At 40.6% G+C, this 26,612-nt stretch overlaps 1 protein-coding gene across 1 annotated transcript in view; it reads left to right on the forward strand.

Annotated features, from left to right (window-relative positions):
• Nucleotides 1-26,612, forward strand: part of COL13A1 (collagen type XIII alpha 1 chain) — a 219,722-nt gene that overhangs the window by 67,308 nt on the left and 125,802 nt on the right. The window contains exons 7-11 of the mRNA XM_067465689.1: nucleotides 2,242-2,268; nucleotides 3,327-3,353; nucleotides 10,705-10,731; nucleotides 12,548-12,574; nucleotides 25,182-25,247. Coding sequence (XP_067321790.1) covers nucleotides 2,242-2,268; nucleotides 3,327-3,353; nucleotides 10,705-10,731; nucleotides 12,548-12,574; nucleotides 25,182-25,247 — 174 coding nt within the window. The remainder of the gene's footprint in view (nucleotides 1-2,241; nucleotides 2,269-3,326; nucleotides 3,354-10,704; nucleotides 10,732-12,547; nucleotides 12,575-25,181; nucleotides 25,248-26,612) is intronic.

Raw genomic sequence — 26,612 nt, forward strand, 5'->3', positions numbered from 1 at the left:
TTTGTGCACAAAGACAATACAAACCAAATAAACTGATCCTTCAGCCTGAAAAATGGCAAGACAAGACTGAACTCCTAAGAGACAAAAATAATTTGGTACTGTTTGTCTCAAACATCAACAGGACAAAGTGAGAAAAATATTGGTAGAATGCTTTGTAGCTTTAAATATTAAATATATATGAATAATAGTAATTTAATGTATTTTCTCTAGCTTTAATAGTTCCCAATTCTGCAATTTTACTATCACTGGACTTGGTACAATGGGTCTCTTTCGTTTCTATGCCACCATGCTAGCAGTAAAGTGACACTAGATGACAGTATTCTCCTGTTCTCCCCACTTGGCTTTTTGCCTTTTTTCTTATACTTCATATTTATATTTCTTGGGGGGGGGGGGGGGAGGGTATTGTTTTGAATGTTGTAATTGCAAAATTGCACTAAAAATAATAAATTAAGGAACAGTTGTAGTGCAGGGTATTGTATGCTGCAACTCGCTTCTGGAGTGACAGAATCAGCCATCTATAAAGATGTTTCCAAGAGGACACCTGGATGTCTTGCAATCCTGGGGGTAGGCTTCTCTCATGTCCCCCACTGGAATCCCACTAGAGCATTGCAGCACACCCAAATACCTGGAAGTTACCCTGGAACATGCTCTGACCTACAACAAGCACTGCCTGAATATCAAGCAAAAAGTGGGCGCTAGAAACCATATCATTCAAAAGCTCACTGGCACAACCTGGGAATCACAACCAGATACAGTGAAGACATCTGTCCTTGCGCTTTGCTACTCTGCTGCTAAGTATGCATGCCCAGTGTGGAACACATCTCACCATGCTAAAACAGTGGATGTGGCTCTTAATGAGACATGCCGTATTATCATGGGATGTCTGTGCCCTACACCACTGGAGAAATTACACTGTTTAACCAGTATTGCACCACCTGACATCCACCGGGGAATAGCAACCAATAGTAAAAGTTCCAAGGCAGTGACATCTCTAGCCCATCCTCTGTTTGGGTATCAGCCAGCAGGCCAATGACTTAAATCAAGAAACAGTTTTCTAAGATCTACAGAGACACTCGCTGGAACACCTCAGCAAACGAGAGTCCAAAAGTGGCAGGCTCAAACCCAGAACCTCAATCAATGGCTGATACCAAATGAGAGACTCCCCCCTGGGCACACAGAAGACTGGGCTACTTGGAAGGTGCTGAAGAGATTGTGCTCTGGCACCACGAGATGCAGAGCCAACCTTAAAAAATGGGCCACAAAGTGGAATCCACGACATGCGAATGTGGAGAAGAGCAAACCACAGACCACCTGCTGCAATGCAACCTGAGCCCTGCCACATGCGCAATGGAGGACCTTCTTGTGGCAACACCAGAAACACTCCAAGTGGCCAGCTACTGGTCAAAGGACATTTAATAGAATACCAAGTCTGCAAACTTTGTGTTTTGTTTGTTTGTTTTTAATGCAATACAACTGTTTGGGTTGGCTCTTGACATGATAAATAAATAAATAAGTCCAGGGTGTGTGAAAATACAATTGTGGGACCATAGATTGGCTAAAGAGAGGTGCAGTATTGAAGGGACTCAATCTGACTGGAATAGCAAGTTTGTGTGATGAAGTCCCTAGATATTCCAAGAGAAGTGTTCTCTTGGATTTTATAAAGTGGCTTTTGATTAACTTTTTCCCACTTTTGTAGTGTTCCTGTTACCCTAGCTCCTATGAAATTTCCGGGGCTATTCTACATGGCTCATTTATCCATGTCACAGTTGGTCACAAGAATCCTACTTCTTGTACAATATAGTGGTAATGAACCGCTAGCACCATTTTATTACCTGAAAGCTGAAATATAATTCTGAAACCAAAAGAAAAAACTGTCATTGCAATATATTCTTGAAGGCTGCAATCACATTCATGTTCAATCAAATATAGTGGGGCACCCAAGTTCACGATGCATATGATTTCACTGTAATTTTCTTTCGCTAAATGCTATAGTAACTCTCATATAATCACAACAAAGCTTGTAATGTACTTTCCTTTTCTGTTGTCCAAGACTGAACTTGGAAAATTGCTTTTGGAGATTACAGTTCCTCGAATACTCAGCCAACACAGCCACAGCAACTTTTCCAATCATTGCTATACTGTATTCAAAGCTATGGACTACATAGATGAGCTATACACACATTTTACGTTCTTAACCTATATAATACAATTCCTCACCTGATTCTCTCCTTTTCTTTTCAGGGCCCAATAGGCTTAGATGGCAAACCAGTAAGTAAAAAGTTTATTCTCTCCCTTTGGATTATCAACAGTCTGAGCAAAGAGGGGGAACCTCACTCTTCACTGTTTTGATCCAGTGTTTTTCTCTCTATAAGACCTTTACTTCTAAATTATTGGATTGTAATGTTTTGGCAGTTCTATGAATGAAGTGGTAAAGGTGTGCCAAATCTTGAAGTCCTCGTGGACAACAAGTTAAACATGAGCCAACAATGTGATGTGGCGGCAAAAAAAAGCCAATGGGATTTTGGCCTGCATTAATAGGAGCATAGTGTCTAGATCTAGGGAAGTAATGCTACCCCTCTATTCCGCTTTGGCTAGACCACACCTGGAATATTGTGTCCAATTCTGGGCACCACAATTGAAGAGAGATATTGACAAGCTGGAATGTGTCCAGAGGAGGGCCACTAAAATGATCAAGGGTCTGGAGAACAAGCCCTATGAGGAGCAGCTTAAGGAGCTGGGCATGTTTAGCCTGAAGAAGAGAAGGTTGAGAGGAGATATGATAGCCATGTATTAATATGTGAGAGGAAGCCACAGAGAGGAGGGAGCAAGCTTGTTTTCTGCTTCCTTGGAGACTAGGACGTGGAACAATGGCTTCAAACTACAAGAGAGGAGATTCCATCTGAACATGAGGAAGAACTTCCTGACTGTGAGAGCCATTCAGCAGTGGAACTCTCTGCCCCGGAGTGTGGTGGAGGCTCCTTCTTTGTAGGCTTTTAAACAGAGGATGGATGGCCATCTGTCAGGGGTGATTTGAATGCAATATTCCTGCTTCTTGGCAGGCGGTTGGACTGGATGGCCCATGAGGTCTCTTCCAACTCTTTGATTCTATGATTCTATGAAGTAAAACAAAATTCGTCATCGATTATAAATAGAATTGATAAAAAGATTATAAACAGAATTGATTAAATTATTCCGTGATGGTGTGAGAAATCATTAAAATGGTATAACAGAGAAGGGTAATTCAGAGGGACGTCAGGGTCCAAAATGGTTCCAAGTCATCAAACCTGAAATAACAATGCCTGAAAAATTCTTCCTTTCCATTTCAGGGTCAACCTGGACAGAAGGGAGAGATGGTAATTGGATTTTATATCTATGTGATATGCTGAGTTGCATTTGGAAGCTTTCAAACTAATGAAAGAGCACAAATGGTGACTGGGTGGGGGGTGATCTATAGATACTCTGCTTTGAGGACGGTTATTTGCCTGGAATAGATATCCACTCCATTATTCTACTGAGCAATTTGGAAGAGTACATGCAAATTATACTTCATGAAGCAGTGGGCAACTATGACTTTCCAATTTTCTTTGGCCTAGAACTTCCACCCAGCCACTTTAGTCAGTGCGTATCCACCACAAAAGATTGTGGGAGATGCAGTCCAAATCTTTCTGAAAGATAACAGTTGCCCAATCTTGGCCGACATCATCAGTGAAGAGCCATGAGAGAACCCAGCCATTGTGCACTGATAGTTGATTGTTTTATTATGATGACACCATATAGTGTTTGTGAGGCTGCCCTGAGTTCCCTCTCGGGGGTGAGAAGGGCGCGATAAAAATATAGGAAATAAAAAATAAATAAATTCAGTACAGAATGGCTACAGCAGAGTGAACTGACAAATATGCCAGATTCCAATGGTATAATAACAATGGTATAATAACAATAATAATAATAACACTTTATTTGTACCCCGCTACCATCTCCCCAGCAGCTTACATGAGGCCGAGCCTGAATACAACAATACAAGCAAAACAACAACAGTACAAGCAATTAAAATAAAACATAGACAATAAAATATACAACATTATCAATAAGACAACATGCAATTAAAAACAGTGGGAAGGCCAAATGTAAAGTTAAAATGGAAATAATGCTGGGACATGGATGAAAGGTGATAGTGGCGTTTGTGGAAGGGCATACGAGCAGATCTAAAAAATTTAAAGTGCTTTGGAGGACAAAGTGCTATGGGATCATTATTCCGGGAAGGCACACTGGAACAACCACATCTTCAAGCTCCTCCTAAAGACTGCCAAGGTTGGCGCCTGTCTGATGTCTTTAGGGAGTAAGTTCCAGAGTCGAGGGGCCACCACCGAAAAGGATCTCACTCTCGTCCCCACCAACCGTGCCTGCGATGCTGGTGGGATCGAGAGCAGGGCCTCCCCAGATGATCAAAGGGATCGCGTGGGTTTGTATACAGAGATGCGGTCACGCAGGTAGGCAGGTCCCAAACCGTTCAGGGCTTTGTAGGTAAGTACCTGCACCTTGAATTGGGTCCGGTAAATGAATGGCAGTCAGTGGAGCTCCTTGAAGAGGAGGGTTGACCGCTCCCTGTAAGGCGCCCCAGTTAGCAACCTGGCCGCCGCCAGGTTGTACACCTTTATTTAAAAACTTTTATATCCTAATCTTCTCCACCTCCCTAGAGGGACTCAGACCTTTGGCTATGGCAGGAGGAAATTAGAAATATCAATTGCTGTAATCAGTACAATTCAATTTGATTATTGCATTCTGCAGAATATGGTGGAAATAGCCTAAAGCCGCGTGTATAATGTCAGATTGTGGATGAAGGATATCATTTTAGGATACTTATCCTGTAAAAATAACTTCCAAAATCTTTGCTAGTTTCTTAAAAAAATAAACCCCAACATGGGGACAACAGAGAGATGTTTACATTTTGGCCAGCTTCCTCTGATGATTGGAGTTGGATTATCTACACATTCATATTATTACTTTGTGTTATACTCATTTGACAGAGAAAATCTTAGTGTTTGATTATCCTATGTGACAAAATTTGAAAAGAATCTGTTCCTGGTTTGAAAGTGTTATTTCCTATTTAATTGTGTGGTCCTTACTCTAAGAGTAGTTGTTATACTCCAGAAACTTTGTTTTTGTGGCTGCCACAACCTATGTTGAATTTGTTGAGACTCTAACGCAGGGGTCCTCAAACTAAGGCCCGGGTGCCGGATACAGCCCTCCAAGGTCATTTACCCAACCCTCGCTCAGGGTCAACCTAAGTCTGAAATAACTTGAAAGCACACAACAACAACAACAACAACAACAACAATCTTGGGTTGTTGTAGGTTTTTCCGGGCTATATGGCCATGTTCTGGAGGCAATTTTTCTCCTGGAGAAAAATTCTGGAGAAAAGTTCTGGAGAAAAATTGCCTCCAGAACATGGCCATATAGCCCGGAAAAACCTACAACAACCCAGTGATCCCGGCCATGAAAGCCTTCGACAATACAACAACAATCTTATCTCATCAGCCAAAAGCAGGCCTGCACTTCCCATTGAAATACTTATAAGTTTGTATTTGTTAAAATTATTTTTCATTTTAATTATTGTATTGTTTTTATGTGTTTTTTGCACTACAAGTAAGATGTGCAGTGTGCATAGGAATTCATTCATTATTATTTTTTTCAAATTATAACCTGGCCCTCCAACAGTTTGAGGGACTGTGACCTGGCCCTCTGTTTAAAAAGTTTGAGGACCCCTACTCTAACACATATTTATTCATTGAAAAACTATAGCAAAATGTGCTGCAAGATGTCCTGAAAAAAAAAAGGTTCTTCCAGTTTAATACAGTTTCCCCATGTTTTAATGATAGAAGCAATTAGGAAATTACATTTATAACCCGGAACAAAAATAGTGTTACTGGGGGAATGCAGTATGATTCCTGTATTGGTGGGACCAGCACACATAAAACAAAACATGGAATTTTAAGTCCTCCTTTCAATTCTACAATATTATTTAAGAGCAAGTTACTATAGTCAAACTGGAGAACGTAGCAAACTCCTAGAGATAATATCTTTCTAAGAATTTGCCTGATCTTCCAGGGCAACTTTAGCACAACATCTAGTAGATGTTGTTCCTTTAAGTAGAGTTCACTATTATCCATAGTTTCCCATCCTATGACAAGTTCAGGAATGTATCCCCTGTGGATATGGGGACAGATTGATACTCTATAGCAGGGGTCCTCAAACTTCTTAGATAGAGGGCCAGGTCACAGACCCTCAAACTGTTTGAGGGCCGGATTATAATTTGAAAAAAAAAAACCATGAATGAATTCCTATGCACACTGCACATGTCTTATTTGAGCGCAAAAAAACCCACTTTGAAACAATACAATAACACTGTTCTACAAATTTTCTGTTTTTCTCAGTTACGGAAACGAAATGTGCCGTTTCTTAATAAATTTAACATGCTGAATTCAAATATAATAATTAAATGTGTTAATTGGCTCTGGTTTTATGCAACAGCTATTTCAATTTTCTCCACAATAGGTAATTCATTAATATTATGATAATGCGCCTAACCTTACTGCATGTATATAAACCGTGAATATTTACTAAATTTTAGTCAAATTATATTGCCAATAGTTTATACATGAGAAATATTTATTTAATTAGTCTATTGTTTATGTTTGTGCAGCAAGAAACTATATTAGTAGGCCTAATGCAGTTGAAAAGTCTGAAAGTTTAAATGTCGCTTTAAACGTGACTTTAGTTTATATCCTGTTTGCTTCTCTTGACTTTTCTTTTGTATTCAAGGAAAGGATTGTCTCTTACAATGCTCCAGCAATAGTCTGACAGCATTGACGGAGTCCATTTGCCTTGATATCTTTTTTCCAGAGTGCTTTATTTACACACGTGCGAGGCATAACTACAGTAAAAAGAACAATGTAAAACGATGTTTAACGATACTGTCTCAGTCTTCAACTGACTGACCCTCACCGTTCAAAAGTCTGGCCTTATATAGGGCTTTCTGGCTTTTGCACACGGCACTAATACTGCATCATCAAACTTTCTAGAGTATTCTAGAATCTTCCATAGTGTAAGTCACAACATGCATTTTTTCAACCATACGTGATCACGTGATTGCTATATCATAAAAACTAGAGCCAATATACATTTTTAAATGTCCTTTTCGTTTTCAGCACCCCAAAATCATAAAAGAACAACTATTTTCAGGCCCGCAACTTTTTCTCCGTTGAGCAGTGTAATTAAAATGAAGAACAATTTTAACAAATATAAACTTATTAGTATTTCAATGGGAATTGTGGGTCTGCTTTTGGCTGATGAAATAGAATTGTTGTTGTTGTTGTTGTTGTTGTTGTTGTTGTTATGTGCTTTCAAGTCATTTCAGACTTAGGTTGACCCTGAGCGAGGGCCGGGTAAATGACCTTGGAAGGCAGTATCTGGCCCCCTTAGTTTGAGGACCCTTGCTCTATAGTCCTATTGAGATTATTGATGCTAGTTACCATGGTTTTAATTACCTTCTTGAAGCTTTAGTTTACACTGGCTGTTTTTTATGTAGTGTTTGTTGTGATTGCTATTTTGTTAATTTATTTTAGGATTAAGTCACACTTGGGCAGTATAGATCAAGTAGCAAAAATGGGAGTTTTTCGAACAACATCTATACACTGTTAAAATGAAATAATTCACTCTTAGGTATGAGGTGCTGGGAGAATGACAAATATGAAATCTACAATAAAGTGTATTGTCGAAGGCTTGAATCACTAGGTTCTTGTGGGTTTATTCGGGCTATAGAGCCATGTTCTAGAGGCATTTCTCCTGACGTTTCGCCTGCATCTATGGCAAGCATCCTCAGAGGTTGTGAGGTCTGTTGGAAGTAGGAAAAATGGAAAATCCAACAAATGCTACGTTCAGTAAAGGACAAGAGGGATCCCCTCACCTCTGCAGGAGTCTACCGTACACCATGCAGCTGTGGACAAGTCTACATAGGGACCACCAAATGCAGCGCCCAGACACGCATCAAGGAACATGAAAGGCACTGCAAACTACTTCAACCAGAGAAGTCAGCCATAGCAGAGCACCTGATGAACCAGCCTGGACACAGCATATTATTTGAGAACACAGAAATGCTGGACAACACCAACAACCACCATGTCAGACTACACAGAGAAGCCATTGAAATCCACAAGCATGTGGACAATTTCAACAGAAAGGAAGAGACCATGAAAATGAACAAAATCTGGCTACCAGTATTAAAAAACTCTAAAATTATAACAGCTAAACAACAGAGAGGAAAAAACCAGGCACAGATTAACACCTCCCAGCAACAGATTTTCCCAGGCTCAGGCAGGCCTTCAAATGCTAATGAAGGTGATCAGCTAAACATTCACACCTAACTGCAGCAGGGAAGAGCTCCTTGCCCCACCCCAGCCATTCCACAGATATATAAACCCATTTTTCCTACTTCCAACAGACCTCACAACCTCTGAGGATGCTTGCCATAGATGCAGGCGAAACGTCAGGAGAAATGCCTCTAGAACATGGCTCTATAGCCCGAATAAACCCACAAGAACCTACAATAAAGTGGTTTGTTGATAGTTGCTTTGTCAAGTGTCAGCTCAACACTTCTTCCTCCCTGACGTCATCTTGATGTTGTCTGACATAAGAAGATGAAATCTGGGCAGGAAGGAATTATCAAATGCCAGCTTTTCTTTGAAGTCTACATTCAGCAATTCTCCTGGAAACCATACACACCAGTCACTACATCATAAGAATACTGGGTAATTCACACAGAATTAACCTGTAAACATGTTTGAGTACCAGCTTGGAAGAACATTTTCATGGAAAAACCATTAAGTGTATTTAGTGGATGTTGAGGCTTCAAAAACTGCAAAAACACTCTTGACTCAGACAGGGTTTTTCGCTGTAAGAGTAACATGAAAATGATCTTACAGGATTAGTATGCACTTAATGGAAAGCTATGAATGTGTGCTTTCAGTCCAGAAGAGTAAGACTGGGGGAAAGTTTATCAAACCGATGGGACGACAAAATGAGAAATTGTGTTAACATGGCCTGTTTTCATTCTCCAGATTTATTTACTTTTTGACCAGAAATATTTGTCAGGAAATCTATGAGGTTTTGAAAAATCAACTGTTCGCAAAATGATTCAAGGCAGTAACTTGGAAAGCACAGCTAGATATACCCAAAGCAGACCATTTAGGCTATCTTGCTTGGAACTGGACACACTTTCACATACTTAATTCCAGGTCCATAAATTCCCCTCACTTTGTTAATTTTGCTGCCACCCTGTATGTCTTGGCTTGTTCCAACAAAGTATCTCATTTCAGTTTGTGGTTGAAGTACTGGTTATTTTAAATCCATGCTTTTGCTTTCAATGAGGCCAGAGTTTTATCTTGCATCTGAAACACAGTGATCCACAGGATATAGTGTGTACTTCCTCTCTGAATTAATGAAATAATCCCACCAAACAATTTATCAAATACTACAGGACTGTGGTCTGGCAGACTTCTGCTTGACTTGGCTCAAAATCCACAGAATTCTAATTTAAGACCACTATTCAAATTAATTGTCACTCTGTTTCCTCTTACTTTGCACTGTATTTTTGTTCCAGCAGGACGTTGTTGTTCATTCGTTCAGTCGTCTCCGACTCTTCGTGACCTCATGGACCAGCCCACGCCAGAGCTCCCTGTCGGCCGTCACCACCCCCAGCTCCTTCAAGGTCAGTCCAGTCACTTCAAGGATGCCATCCATCCATCTTGCCCTTGGTCGGCCCCTCTTCCTTTTTCCTTCCACTTTCCCCAGCATAATTGTCTTCTCTAGGCTTTCCTGTCACCAGCAGGACACTGGTGGTTTTTTTAAACTGTGCAGTGTTTTCTTTATCAAATGAAGTGATTGTGAGGTCATTTCCCATCCCTTCCCCTGTTGCACTCCAGACCAGGAAAAGCCTTTAAGACTTTAAACACCATACAGTTGAGTAGAAATGCAATCCGTTTATTGAAGATAATTAAAAAGCAGTAAAGTAAAAAGCACTTTAAAGGAATAGGTAAATCTAATTAGGTAGGATGATAAGCCGGAACAAAATAGTCCAGGGAATTAGTCCACCAAAGTCCATGAAAAACCAAGGCAGAGAATTCTATAACAAAATCCAAGAAACCAGAAAACATGAATCCAAGGCAAATGAATACAAAATCATAGAATCCAAGAATCAAAACCGTGAAACAAAGGCACTTTAAACATGCATCTTTTCCAAGCAAAGCTTCCAAGAAACTTTGGAAGATCTTGAGATCTTGACTTGATTCCAAATGATGCTTCATCTGACTACAGATCCTTTACTTGGGGCTTTTATCTCCTCGTTAAGCTATGTCCCAAGCGCTTAGAAATTGGTTTTGCTTTAGCTTTGAATCTCTTATCTTTCTTTCTCTGAGCCTGGCAGAACGCCAAAGCCACTGCTCTGCTCTTCTATTTTGACTTATCACCTCCCGTCTATCTATTTGCTCATTAATTTCTGTAGCTGGGCCAGGTAACGAGCTGTTCTCAAAATCTAAATCAAGGGCAACTAGTGAATATTTCTACTACTCCTTGTTGCCTTTAGTTATTTTGCATTTTGCATTTAGTCATCTTGCAAGAATTGTTCTTCATGTGTCTTTTTGTGTTCCTTAGGGAAGCCCTGGACCAAAAGGAGAAAAGGTAAAGTTCCATTCTTATTTACATAAGTTACCATTGCAAATTTCATAATCCATACTGGTAGGAGGGATTTTGGATATTGTAGTCCATAATCGAATGTTTCCAAGCTCTATGTCAGAAACTAGAAGAAGATTTTAAGTCATTTTAGGATACAGATATATCCAGAAATTCATCTGTTTTGGTATTTATAGTTTTTTTTTGCAAATAATGTCACGGTCATATAAGGCCATGAACACAGGCATTTTTATTGGGAATTTATTTCTCCAAGTCAGGAAGAAATCTGGTTGTACAATCATTTATTTATTTATTTACCTTACTTATATACCACTGTTCTCAGCCCGAAGGTGACTCACAGCGGTTCACAACAAATACAAACAGCAAAAATTCAGTGCTACAGTATAAAAACAGTTAACAACCTAACACATTACACAATTAATAAACAGTTACTACAATACCCATTCACTGTCGTCTCATCATCAAAAACATGTTCCAGATTCGTCATCCATTGTTCCATTCCAGTGTTCATTAACCAATCATTGCACTAATTATTCGAACGCCTGCTCAAACAGCCAGGTCTTCACTTTTTTTGCGGAATACCATTAGAGATGGTGCTAGTCTAATGTCCGTAGGAAGGGCGTTCCACAGCTGAGGAGCCACCACCGAGAAGGCCCTATCTCTCGTCCCCGCCAGCCGTGCTTGAGAAGCAGGCGGGATCGAGAGCAGGGCCTCCCCAGAAGATCTCAAAGTCCTGGTGGGTTCATAGGCAGAGATGCGGTCGGATAGGTAGAGTTACTGCTTAAATTAGCAAATCTACGAGTATATTTAAGTTCATGTTACACCAAATTCATGGAGGATTGCACTAACCATACGAAAGAATCAGAGTAATAGCTTTGAAGTGCAACAGAGCTCAGTAGCTTAAGTAATACAATAGAAATAATATGTGATCAGGTATGTAGCCGGGGGGGGGGGGGGGGCTTGAGGGGCTTCAGCCCCCCCCCCCCCCCCGAAATTCTCAGGGTGTTCTGCGAGAAGGCCTTACTGGTACATTATTTAAACTGTTATGTTTATTCATATCATGATCTGATCACCATGCTCAATATATCCCATATGCATGGGGGTATTGGGGTAACGATACAAAAGGTTTGCTAGGGTAGACCCTCTTTCACTCAGACTCAGCCCCCCCCCCCCCCCCCCCCCGAAACAAAATCCTGGCTACGGGCCTGATGGGGGGTATTGGGATAATGATGCAAAAGGTTTGCTAGGGTAGATCCTCACCCCCCCCCCGCTTCCCCCGGAATCAAAATCCTAGCTACGGGCCTAGAATCATAGAATCATAGAATCAAAGAGTTGGAAGAGACCTCATGGGCCATCCAGTCCAACCCCCTGCCAAGAAGCAGGAATATTGCATTCAAATCACCCCTGACAGATGGCCATCCAGCCTCTGCTTAAAAGCTTCCAAAGAAGGAGCCTCCACCACACTCCGGGGCAGAGAGTTCCACTGCTGAACGGCTCTCACAGTCAGGAAGTTCTTCCTAATGTTCAGATGGAATCTCCTCTCTTGTAGTTTGAAGCCATTGTTCCGCGTCCTAGTCTCCAAGGAAGCAGAAAACAAGCTTGCTCCCTCCTCCCTGTGGCTTCCTCTCACATATTTATATGTGGTGATCCCGTATTGAGCAGGCCAGTTCTCTAAATGCTGAAATGGGTGAAATTGTGCCAAGCATGCACCTGCTGTGAACCTGTCTCCTTGAATCTATTTTAGTTTATGGCATTGATAACTTCAACTATTCTCTCTTTAATCCCCTCTTCTTCTTTTTTGCAGGGTCAGTGCGGAGACTATCCACACAGGGTAAGCGGCTCTTATTTAAAAACAATTCCTATGTATTATCTCTTGTTTACTAGAATGGCCTTTATGAAAATATACAACACTTTAAATAAAGTCCATTCTCATCCTGTCATACAACATTTTCTTGCCTGGTTTGCCTTTGTTAGCACGGAGATTATTTCTGGGAAAGTTTTTACATTCTTGTTCAAGCATTTTATTCCTGAAGGTAATAAAAAGCACTCCCTATTCTTAATCTGTTCCATAATTTCTATTCAATATCCCAGTGGATGTTAGTTGTTAATCCGTGGATGTCAATTAGTTGTTTACAGCCTCTGGTTGGCATTGTTAATAGAGAGAGGGTTTTGAGTGGGGGAGACCTATATTTTACAAATATGTTCACTAAGTCCAGGAAATTCCCAAATTTGATTTGTTATCCCGCCTTATCCCTCCCATGGGCCACCACTGAAAAAAGAGGGGGGAAAGGAGTGTCTTGTGAGATAGTGAAGATTGGAGGGATAGGTCTAAACTAACACAAAGGGTTTGCTTTTGGAGAGTCGTGCAAAATGTTTTGGAAAGAGATCAAACATTTGAGGGTGGAACGATAATCGAGACAGAAGCTTAAACACTTTCTGTTCAGCATTTGAAGAGTGTGTTGGTATAGAGCCCCAAGATTTATTCTTCATCCAGTGGGTTACAGAGCTACAGCTGGTCTCAGATTCTGGATGACAACAACATGTAGATGAGAAACCTTTTAAAGCAGTGTTTCTCAACCTTCCTAATGCCGCGACCTCTTAATACAGTTCTTCATGTGGTGGTGACCCCCAACCATAACATTCGTTGCTCCTTCATAACTGTAATTTTGCTACTGTTATGAATCGTAATGTAAATATCTGATATGCTGGATGTATTTTCATTCACTGGACCAAATTTGGCACAAATACCCACTACATCCAAATTTGAATACTGGTGGGTTCGGGGGTGTGTGCGCATTTTGTCCATTTTGTCATTTGGGAGTTGTGATTCCTGGGATTTAAAGTTCACCTACAAGCAAAGAGGATTCTGAACTCTACCAATGACGGAGTTGAACCAAACTTGGCACACAGAACTCCCATGACCAACAGGAAATACTGGAAGGATTTGGTGGGTGACCTTGAATTTTGGAGTTGTAGTTCACCTACATCCAGAGAGTACTGTGTACTCAAATAATGATGGATCTGGACCAAACTTGACACGGATACTCAATATGCCCAAATATGAACACTGGTGGAGTTTGGGAAAAATAGACCTTGGCATTTTGGAGTTGTAGTGGCTGGGATTTATAGTTCACTTACAATCAAAGAAAATCCTGAACCTCACCAATGACCAAATTGGGCCAAACTTCCCAGATAAAGCCCGCATGACCAACAGAAAATATTTTGTTTTCTGATGGTCTTTGATGACCCCTCTGACACCCTCTCACAACCCCCCCAGGGGTCCCGACCCCCAGGTTGAGAAACACTGTTTTAAAGCAATCTGAGGTAGAAGGCTGTTGGTGCTGATTGATGTGTCGCAGCACATTTACTGGCAGTAATAGAAGATCAAGCCTATTTATTAAGAAGAGAAATGTCAGTAGATTGCTATACGTTTAGGGATGGGTAGTTCAAAATGCTTGTCTTGTATTGGGGGTTCAGTTACAGTCCTTGGCCTCCAGCTCTCCTTATATTGATCAAGGTGAAAAGAAAGGTCCACAAAATATTAAAACATGATGGAACTAATCACACACAATATGGGAATAACCAGAGCTTAAAACTAGTTATTGGTCAGAAATAGAAGTAGCCCAAGATGTCTAGGGTAAAGCTCTAGATCTTGTCCCACCAACCATTCCATGTACATAAAATAATTGGACATATAATTGAATTATTTTAGCACTAGTGACAGGGCGCTAAGTGGAGAAGGCTAGTGGAGGGGAGGACATATTGCAGCAAACCCGGGTGTAGTGTGTACATTTCCGTTGTCCAAGAGAGAGAAATGGCTGGAGGTTGCAACTTCTGCCTCCCCACAGCATCAGCTGCTTGGGACAGTTGATTATTTATTTATTTACTGCATTTGTATACTGCCCATCCCAGCCTTCCAGCAACTCGAGGCAAAACTCAATGCCATAGAAACACAAGTACAATATAAAAATGATTACAACCATAAAATCATAACAATAAAACATAAATCAATAAATTCTCATTAAAAACATTGTCCAGTCCCATCGTGCAGTTGTTCCAATTCCTATGCCTGTTACTCAATATTTGCAAATCCTTGCTCGAATAGCCATGTCTTGAGTTTTTTCTGAAATGTTAGGAGTGAAGAAGCTGATTTGATCTCCCTTGGGAGGGTGTTCCATAGCCGAGGGGCCACCACTGAGAAGGCCCTGTCTCTCGTCCCCACTAGACGTACTTGTGACGAAGGCGGGACCAAAAGCAGGGCCTCCCCAGATGATCTTAAAATCCTCGGTGGTTCATAAGGGGAGTTGTGTTCGGACAAGTAAGTTGGGCCAGTACTGTGCTTTATAAACCAAAGCCAGCACTTTGAATTGTGCCCAGTAGCAAACCGGCAGCCAGTGGAGCTGGCGCAGCAGGGGGGTTGTATGCTCCCTGGGAGCCGCTCCTGTTAGTAACCTGGCTGCCGACCATTGGACCAGTTGAAGCTTCTGGACAGTCTCCAAAGGCAACCCCATGTAGAGCGCGTGGCAGTAGTCTATACAGGATGTAACCAGAGCATGGACTACCGTTGATTCATTCTTTTTACAGGCTAGGCTAATTTGGATAAAAGCCTACTAATTTATTATGGTCACAGTAGGATATAGACATTATTATTTATTAGAAGTGTGAGTAATGCCAGAAATTTGTTTTGAAATACATTTAGTTTCATTTCATGTTTCAAAAAAGTTGGAAGGTATGATTTTGTTTTGAATCCAAAATTCTGAAATTTCATTATGATTTTATTTAGTTATTCTGCCCATTCATTGCAATGGAAGAAGTAGGTAGAATTGTGAATTGACTACAAAGCTACAGTGATCCAGGCTACGGTCATCTCAAGACTGGACTACTTACTGTAATGCGCTCTACATTGGCCTTCCTCTGTCGGTGATCCGGAAGCTCAAGTTGGTACAAAATGCAGCTGCTCGGCTTCTTGCGGGAATTCCGATGAGATGCCACATAACACCAATCTTACTACAGCTGCATTGGTTACCAATTGAGCACCGGATCACTTTCAAAGTGATGGTACTCACCTTTAAGGCCTTGCATGGTCTGGGGCCGATGTACCTAAGAGACCGCCTCTCCCCCTACCAACCCTAGAGATCACTCCATTCTGAGGACCAAGATTTGTTGGAAATCCCCAATGTCAAGACCTTGCGTCTAACAGCAACCAGACGCAGAGCCTTTACAGCAGTGGCACCATCACTCTGGAATACTCTGCCACCCGAAGTCCATGCCTTGCGGGACTTATCAGCTTTCTACAGGGCATGTAAGACATATCTGTTTCGACAGGCCTTTGATCTTTGATATTGCTGTTTTTAAATTGTTTTAAAATTGTGTTAGATTTTAGTTCTTGTAAGCTGCTCCGAGCCCCAGGGGAGTGGCGGCATATAAGTTTGAATAATAAATAAATAAATAAATAAGTAAAGTATTATTAAATGGCACTATGCTTTATGCCTTCCAAGGGAAGATTTTCTTCCAAGGAAATAGAAAGGAAGTCAAATCGTATGTATGAAATTCTGCCGAATAGTAACGACTTATGAATGCATCCAAAATTTTGCACAGCTCTATTATTTAAGAACTTCCAGTTTCCCATCTCACACCCTGTTCTAAATCTTAAGCAAACCACATAATAATAATAATAATAATAATAATAATAATAATAATCCTTTATTTGTACCCCGCTACCATCTCCCGAAGAACTCAGTGCGGCTTACAAGAGGCCGAGCCCACATACAACAATAAAACAACAACAACAATACAACAAAATAAATCAAAACAAAGCGATAACATTAACAACACACAATGACGCAATTAAAAACTATGGCAGGGGCAAATGTAATAATTCAAATTAAAATTAAAAAGTGCTGGGCATAACCAGGAGAAAAGGGTAGGTGTTTAGAGAGGGCTGGGTTTGCAGATATCCTGAGTCTCTGATAAAGTGCGTTGGGGACAAAATCCTTGGAGTTTCCTTATTCTGGGAAGGCACACTGGAACAGCCATGTTTTCAAGCTCCTCCTAAAAATTGCCAGCGATGGGGCTTGCCTGATATCCTTAGAGAGAGAGTTCCAGAGTCAAGGGGCCACCACCGAGAAGGCCCTATCCCTCGTCCCCACCAATCGCGTTTGCGATGCAGATGGGATCATAAGTAGGGACTCTCCAGATGAAGAGATTGTGTGGGTTCGTATGCAGAGATGCGGTCACGCAGGTAGGCGGGTCCCAAACCATTTAGGGCTTTGTAGGTAAACACCTAATATGTGAAGATAGGTTATAATGAAGAAGTTGACAATACAATGGAAAAGTTGTGGAAAAAAAATACAATGGGAGTATGCTTTGTGCTATCTTTTACTGTGCGTTACACTAACATACAATTACAAAAACTGTAGATTGCAAATCACAATTTCTATGTTCCCAGAATTTCTACATTGAATGTAACATGAGAACATTCACACGATTAATTAAAGACTGTTTATAAATAGAAGATAATTTTTCAATACTTTGTCAACACAGTGAAACTAGAGCTTCCAAAATAACAATTAAACAATGTCAGGCACAGTGACACTAAATAACACTTTCTATATTGTTGAAAGATCTTCTTCCATAAACAACATCAGAGACAGTGACACATGTTTTATCAATACTTTGTCAATACAGTGAAACTAGAGCTTCCAAAATAACAGTTAAACAATATCAGGCACAATGGCACAAAATAACACTTTCTATGTTGTCGAAGGATCTTCTTCCATAAACAGCATAAGTGACAGTGACACACAACAAGGTCTCTCGGGTTGTTTCCCTTGTTTCGCAATGTCTTCATCAGGTGTTCTGATGTTTTAATTCACTAAATAAGAAACACAGCAACATACACATAGTAGATATACTACAATCCCCAAATTGACATAGTTTTGAAAAGGTTGTTGTTGTACACGCATGACTACTCACATTCTAATTGGTAGCTATCGGTTCTGTTTTGATTTCCTATCAGCATTTATAGTCTTTGGATTCACTAGATAGGAAAAGGACAATATATAAACAAAATGGTATACTAGAATGCCCAAAATCCCACTGTTTGGGGGGATTTTCAAAACCCATGTAAGTCTACTTATTTATTTATTTATTTATTGCAGTTACTTATACCCCGCCCTTCTCACCCCCGAGGCGGGACTCAGGGCGGCTTACAAACAAGGCACAAATTCGATGCCTTTCAAAATATACAGCATATATTAAACAGTATAAACATTTAACAGCATTAAAACACATCACTACATAATATAATAAAAACAATTTCATGCACAGTGAAATTCAGAGTTCCGAAATGTCCATTCATTCCAACAATTCCTGCTCTTCAATGGGTCCTTATTTTAGCTGCCAGAATGTCCAAAAGCTTGGTCCCAAATCCAGGTCTTCAGTTTTTTTCTGAACGACAGAAGGGAGGTCGCTGATCTGATCTCCCCGGGGAGTGAGTTCCATAGGTGAGGGGCCACCACCGAGAAGGCCCTGCTCCTCGTCCCCGCCAGCCTCACTTGAAATAGAGGCGGGGTCGAGAGCAGGGCCTCCCCAGATGATCTTAAACTCCGAGGTGGGACGTAGAGGGAGATCCATTCAGACAAATACACTGGGCCGGAACCGTATAGGGTTTTGTAGGTTAAAACCAGCACTTTGAATTGTGCTCGGAATTGGATCGGCAGCCAGTGGAGCTGATGTAACAGCTGTATGTAACTTACATTCTACTTACAGTCTTTAATTAATCGTGTGAATGTTCTCATGTTACATTCAATGTAGAAATTCTGGGAACATAGAAATTGTGATTTGCAATCTACAGTTTTTGTAATTGTTGTTATAGATATCTGTGCATGTTACACTTACACTAACATACAGCCTGCTCATTGTTACTTGGACTGTCCTGTGAACCATAATAGTGTGGTTAGAATTTTTACCTCATGACTCTCATAATAGGAATTGTAAATGTCATTATTTTTAAATGTTGAGATACGCAGAACAGGCAATCTTGGCCCTGAGAGCTGGAATTCTTGGAGTGGTTGAGCACACTTGTCACGATTACTATCCTCGTAACTGTTGCTTGTAAAGTTAATAATGTTTTACAGATTATATCAATCATCTACATGATTTTTTTCTTTATGGGTCTTAAAGCTGAACAGATTGTTTTCATTGCTCCGGAATAACTGAAGTCCTTAAAAAGAGAGTGAAAGAATAGGGAGAGAGTATGACTTAAGATTTGTGAAGTGTGACCTGGGTTGCTCTCCATCTCTAGCCCTGGCAGAGCATGACTGAAAATCCAGTCCCAGTTATATAGTCCCTCCATTAGGCAACACATAGGAAAGTTGACACTGTTCTTTCAAATTGAAGAAATGAACACATCAAGAGGTTATGCATGTGTTATACAATACAAGCCTGGAGGACAGACAAGGTAACCAAAGCAGGTAATGAAAAGACGACAGTTGGTCTTGTACAACATGACTGGGACTGCGCATTGCATTCAGAGTAGACTTAAGGCAGTAAAGTTCATTTCACTGTTGACTGTGTAGTGAATTGAGTTGACCCACTCTGTGTCACTGTGTCTTCACTGTCCTTTAGGAATACCTAAGTACCACACTTGCAGCACTGCGTTCTAATCACATCCTTACCTTGAAGGTTTGTGGGGAAATGGTTTATTTACTACCAGTCTTGTTGCAAAAGAACCAGGAGATGAATCCAATATTGCAGACTGTCAACATCAATTACAATCCAGCTACATCTCAGGTTGAACTCTGGGAAAGGGATACTGATAAAAAGAAAAATAGAAATAAAAGACTAGACTTCACACAAAATTCTTCACATAAGCAGTGACATAAAGTACTCATATACTTCTTAGGCATTTTGGATTTTAACTAAAAGGAAAGGCAACTGGAGTGCTCTCTCTCTCTGTATATATATCTATATATATCTATATATATATATATAAATGCTCTGTGCATAATGAGTACCTTAAAAACAAAAGAACCAATGAACGAAATCACACCAAATTTGGCAACAAAACGTCTCACAACACAAGGAGTGACCATCACTCAAAAAATTATGATTTTGTCATTTGGGAGTTGTAGTTGCTGGGATTTATAGTTCACCTACAATCAAAGAGCATTCTGAACTCCATCAACGATGGAATTGAACCAAACTTGGCACACAGAACTCCCATGACCAACAGAAAATACTGGAAGGGTTTAGTGGACATTGACCTTGAGTATGCGAGTTGTAGTTCACCTACATCAGAGAACACTGTGGACTCAAACAATGATGGATCTGGACCAAACTTGGCACAAGCACTCAATATGCCCAAATATGAACACAGATGGAGTTTGGGGAAAATAGACCTTGACATTTGGAAGTTGTAGTCACTGGGATTCACAGTTCACCTACCATCAAAGAGCATTCTGAACCCCACGAATGACAGAATCGGGGCAAACTTCCCACACAGAACCCCTATGACCAACAGAAAATACTTAAGGCCATCCAATCCAACTCCCTTCATCAGGGCAAGAAAACGTAATCAAAGTCTTCCTGACAAAGAGCCATCCAGTCATCAAGATAGATAGATAGATAGATAGATAGATAGAGGCATGTAGCCAGGGGGGGGGGGTGCTTGAGGGGCTTCAGCCCCCCCCCCCCCCCCGAAATTCTCATGGTGGTCCACAAGAAGGCCTTTCTGGTACATTATTTAAACTGTTATGTTTATTTGTATTATGATCTGATCACCATGCTCAATATATCCCATATGCATGGGGGTATTGGGGTAACAATACAAAAGGTTTGCTAGGGTAGACCCTCTTTCACTCAGACTCAGCCCCCCCCCCCCCCCCTAATCAAACTCAGCTCCACCCGAATCAAAATCCTGGCTACGGGCCTGGATAGATAGATAGATAGATAGATAGATAGATAGATAGACCTGATTCACACACACACACACACACAGATACAGTATCATAGATTTGAAATGGACCCTTAAAGAAGGACAATGATATCTTGCATGTTCCAGGGTGGGCAAACTAGACACTCTCCACATCAACACTGACAAAGAAACAACAAGAAATATTGTTTATATTAGAATATTTCTAATATTCTAATATTATATTAGAATATTTCTAATATATGGTTTATATTAGAAACCAACACTTTCTCATTACTTTATTTTCCAGATCAACAGACTAAGCCACAGCAACGCGTGGCAGGGGACAGCTAGTATATATATATATATATATATATATATATATATAAACTTTATTTATACCCTGCCACCATCTCCCCCAAAGGGGACTTTGGGTGACTAACATGAGGCCAAGCCCAAAATAATACAGCAAAGTTGGACACAAAACAACAGAGAAATTATATCACAACAAAATACATAAGTAACAAAATACAATAAACTAAACAGTGCAAAAGCACATAATAAAAATCAGACACAAGAGCAGATCAAATGCATGAGATAGAACATTTAAACCCTGGGTGAGATAGGAATAAAAAGTATATTTGTGAGGGAGGAGTCCAAGAAGGCCAAGCAGTGGGGTTTGGCTTTATTAAGGACAAGCGGAAGGTGGATCATGAGGACAACTGTCGATGGAACAAACAGAAATGGGATAGTCACTCTCCAAAGACACATCGGGAGGATTATGAGATATTAGAAGGAATCAACAAGTACATCATGATGGATATAGGCTCTTGGTCCAGATTTTATGAGAAAGAATGAATTGCCACATGCACTCAGATTTGGTACTTTGAGCAGAACATATGTAGCACACACTCTTTCGAAAATCCTTCTTGCTTTACTATCTTATTGTAAGAACTACTAGGATCACAGTGATCCCTCCCTTCCTACCACATGTGGTTCATTGACCTTGCTCCTCTGTGGTCTTTGGAATTGCTGTGAATCCAAACCTTGCTCTTCCAATTTTACATCTATAACATGTTCTCTCTAATTTTATCCAACAGCCCAGAATGACTGGGTTGCAGCTCTGCAATATTGTGGTGACATTTCACTTTGCAACAAGGTTGGAATTTGGCTTATACTAAAGAATATAAAGCCATAAATAAGGAAAGGAAAATGTACTTTCTAAAGTGTTCACAGAAACTGTCATGGGAGACCTGCAGGTACACCTCTTAGCCTGTAAACAGATCTTTGAGACACTCGTCCTTCTGAACATTATCAAAACTTGATTGGTTTTGTGTTTGTACTGATGAAAATGAGAAGTGACTCAAATTGTGATAATAACATTCAAGGAGAATAAGCTTTGTGTGCTGAACTGAAGGAATGAGTTCTGATAATAATCTCCAATAACAAAAACAACAGTAACAACACTTTATTTATATTCCACCCTTCTCACCCCAAAGGGGACTCAGAGTGGATCACAGCACACATACATGGCAAACATTCAGTGCCGCTTTGTATAGACAATACACAGACAGAACAGAAAGGAGGTGTTGTCAAATCCGTATCCATCTGTTTTTGGTACCAAGGAAGGTGAGTCCAGCCATAGGAAGTGCTATTGCTCCATCCTCTATGACGAAGAGCTGGCAGGACTTTTTCCTTCCTTTTTGGTCACCCAGCATTTTCCAATCTTCTTTCTTTATGGCATCGTAAAACACCTCCCCCGCTTTTAGCGGTACCTAATTTCTAAAACAGCTAAAGCTGTTTTCGGCTGCTTAGGTAAGCAGTGAGCAGGGCTGATAGTCGACTGCTTACACCAATCCAGGGCTTCAAACTTGCAACCTTTCACTTGACAGATGTTATAGTTGCTGGTGATTTATCAGCTGTGCTAAACATCCGGCCGTAAATAAAAGCATCTAGAAATATGTATATCTTGTTGACAAGATTTCTTGCATTATTCAGCCACTAAATAACTACTTCAGGCATTAAAAAGGTGTTGTCTCATTCACTCTCACAGATTTTTTAAAAAAGTAAGCACACATTTTGATGATGGCTGAGCAGTCTTGTCTAGTAAAGAGTAAAATTGCATCAATGCTAAAAAATTATTTATTTATTTCGGGTGCTTTTACCCCGCCCTTCTCAACCCCCGAAGGAGGACTCAAAACCAATCTAGAAATACGAGGGGTATTTTTTAAGTAAGGTCCGTTTGAACATAAGTACACAATGAAAGTTTATTTCAAAAAAGTACATTTATTTTCAGAAAGTACATACTTCACTCTATTTTTCGACATAGTTGCCAAGTTTGTTCAAACACTTATCATACCTCTGAACCAATTTTAAAATACCTTCTTCATAAAAACTTGCCGCCTGTTCTGATAACCAAGAGTTCACTGTAATCAAAGAAGGGTGACAGGAGTGGTCCTCATCATGGACGTTGTCACGGCCATCTTTGAATTGTCGTACCCACTTACGCGCTTTGCTTTCACTCATAACAGTATCACCGTACACTTCACAAATCTGTCGATGAATTTCTGCAGCAGGCAGTTTCCTTGCTGACAAAAACCGTATCACTGAGCGAAACTCACATGCGGCAGGTGAGTTGATAGTCTTAAACATTTTTAAAGCACAGAACAGAACCGTACAGGTTAGCTACAGAGCGGAAACTGAACACAGTTGTTCCCGAGGCATGCCGGTACACGACGCACGTGCTCGTTGCGGTATGCGCGCGAACTACTAGTGTCTACAACAAAACGGACCTTGCTTAAAAAATACCCCTCGTAAAAAAACATAATTCGATATTTACACAGTCACCATCTAGCTGGCAAGGAAACAAGGAGCAAATAATAATAATAATAATAATAATAATTTATTTATTTATTTATTTATTATTTACTTTACTTATATACCGCTGTTCTCAGCCCGAAGGCGACTCACAGCAGTTCACAACAAATAAGAACAGCAAAAATTCAATGCTACAGTGTAAAAACAGTTAACAACCTAACATATTACATAATTAATAAACAATTACTACAATAACCATTCACTAATCACTATCCTCTCATCATCAAAAACATGATCCAGATTCATCATCCATTATTCCGTTCCAATGTTCATTAACCAATCATTGCACTAATTATTCGAACGCCTGCTCAAACAGCCAGGTCTTCACTTTCCTGCGGAATACCATTAGAAATGGTGCTAGTCTAATGTCCGTAGGAAGGGCATTCCACAGCCGAGGAGCCACCATCGAGAAGGCCCTATCTCTCGTCCCCGCCAGCCGTGCTTGAGAAGCAGGCGGGATCGAGAGCAGGGCCTCCCCGGAAGATCTCAAAGTCCTGGTGGGTTCATAGTCAGAGATGAGGTCGGATAGGTAGCTTGGGCCGGAACCATTTAGGGCTTTAAAGGCCAACGCCAGCACTTTGAATTGAGACCCCGCCATCATCTCCCCAAGGGGACTCGGGGTGGCTTACAGGATGCCAAGCCCAGCAATACAACAATGCAAATATACAACATAAAAAATTAATAAGAAAATATAAGAAAATGGGATAAAATACAAGAAACAGTATAAATAAATACATCAGAACAATATAAAAATCGCAATATTTAAACACAGAAAGTTGATCACAGTGGGTAGGGCCGGTTGCAGAGATTAAAAGTTTAAAAACACTGGATGGGAGAGCAATGTAATGTACCATGGCAAGAAGGTAAGCAAAATGTGCTCATGCAGAAAGAAAATGGAAATAGGGATATTGCAAACACAGAAAAGTGCCAAGAACAAGTGAAGACATAACTTAAAGTGTCACAGTACTTTTGTTACTTAGGTGAACAGACCTAAGTAACAAAACACTGAAGTATAGTATCTACTCTTCAGTTTTACTTTACTTTAGGGGCCCCCAGTGGTGCAGTGGGTTAAACCCCTTTGCCGGCAGGACTGAAGACCGACAGGTCGCAGGTTCGAATCCGGGGAGAGGCGGATGAGCTCCCTCTATCAGCTCCAGCTCCTCATGCAGGGACATGAGATGATATAAACATCAAAACATCCGGGCGTCCCCTGGGCAACGTCCTTGCAGACGGCCAATTCTCTCACACTAGAAGCTACTTGCAGTTTCTCAAATCACTCCTGACACGACCAAAAAAAAAAAGTTTTACTTTGAAGTATATAACCAGGAAATATTTGAAAACTTAAATCCCGAAGAGCAAACCCAAAGCTTATTCCTTGTGTTCCAGACGCTAATATGTGTCAAATGGCTAAAATGTAATATAGGAGAGTTCAGAGGTTTGCCAGGAGGTATCCAATGACAAGTTTATTTTCGTGATGCTCTGCACTCTTGTTTCTGAACTATGATTCACTTTCATGGTTTTCTTTTTCTCTTTTTCTCTGTCCATTTTCTTCATTGGCTGTTTTCTATGACTTTTGATGCCCTACTGACCTCCTTTGCCTTGTGACTTTTGGCCTTGCCCTGTGACCTTCTCATTCGGTCTTCTTCAGCTGTTGCCTCTTCTCAATTCAGTGCGGCTGGCTCCACCCCCAGTCATAAAGAGACGCACCTTCCAGGTATCCTCCTCTTTGGCTTCTTTTCCTGTTTTATGCTGTCTTTCATTTCCAAAACTCGTGAATCAGCTTCCTTTCTAATGGGACCCATAAAAACCATCTATACCCTCCTTTAGAAGTAGCTAAAGCAGTCTGTATTAAGTCTCTGGGTTGACTTATCTTATACATCCACAGAGATTAATAGGTGTGAATTTGGTAAACAATAGTCAGGGGTCCTCAAACTAAGGCCCGAGGGCCAAATACGGCCCTCCAAGATCATTTACCCGGCCCTCGCTCAGGGTCAACCTAAGTCTGAAATGACTTGAAAGCACACAACAACAACAATTCTATCTCATCAGCCTAAATCAGGTCCACACTTCCCATTGAAATACTAATCTATATAAATAAAATGTAATGTTAGTTTGTGGGGTTATCAGAACTCGAAAACCGCTGGGCAAATTGACCCCAAATTTGGACACAGTACACCTAACAACCCAATGTATGTCCTTCACTCAAAAAAAATTGATTTTGTCATTTGGGAGTTGTAGCTGCTGGGATTAATAGTTCACCTACAATCAAAGAGCATTCTGAACCCCACCAACGATGGAATTGAACCCAACGTGGCACACAGAACTCCCATGACCAACAGAAAATACTGAAAGGGTTTGGAGGGTAGTGTCCTTTGGTTTTGGAGTTGTAGTTCACCTACATCCCGAGATCACTGTGGACTCAAACAATGATGGATATGGACCAAACTTGGCACAATTACTCAATATATTGTCGAAGGCTTTCATGGCCGGAATCACTGGGTTGTTGTAGGTTTTTCCGGGCTATATGGCCATGTTCTGGAGGTAATTTTTCTCCTGACGTTTCGCCTGCATCTATGACAAGCATCCTCAGAGGTAGTGAGCTCAGATACCTCTGAGGATGCTTGCCATAGATGCAGGCGAAACGTCAGGAGAAAAATTGCCTCCAGAACATGGCCATATAGCCCGGAAAAACCTACAACAACCCAATTACTCAATATGTTGAAATATGAACACTAGTAGAGTTTGGGGAAAATAGAATCTTGACATTCAGGAGTTGTCGTTGCTGGGATTTATAATCCTATCTCATCAGCCCAAAGCAGGCCCACACTTCTCATTGAAATACTAACCTATATAAATAAAAATGTAATGTTCGTTTGTGGGATTAACAGAACTCGAAAACCGCTGGGCAAATTGACCCCAAATTTGGACACAATACACCTAACAACCCAATGTATGCCCTTCACTCAAAAAAATTGATTTTGTCATTTGGGAGTTGTAGCTGCTGGGATTAATAGTTCACCTACAATCACAGAGCATTCTGAATCCTACCAACGATAGAATTGGGCCTAACCTCCCACAA

The sequence above is a fragment of the Anolis sagrei genome, chromosome 3 (genome assembly GCF_037176765.1).
Source record: "Anolis sagrei isolate rAnoSag1 chromosome 3, rAnoSag1.mat, whole genome shotgun sequence".
In the NCBI taxonomy this organism is placed as follows: domain Eukaryota; kingdom Metazoa; phylum Chordata; class Lepidosauria; order Squamata; family Dactyloidae; genus Anolis; species Anolis sagrei.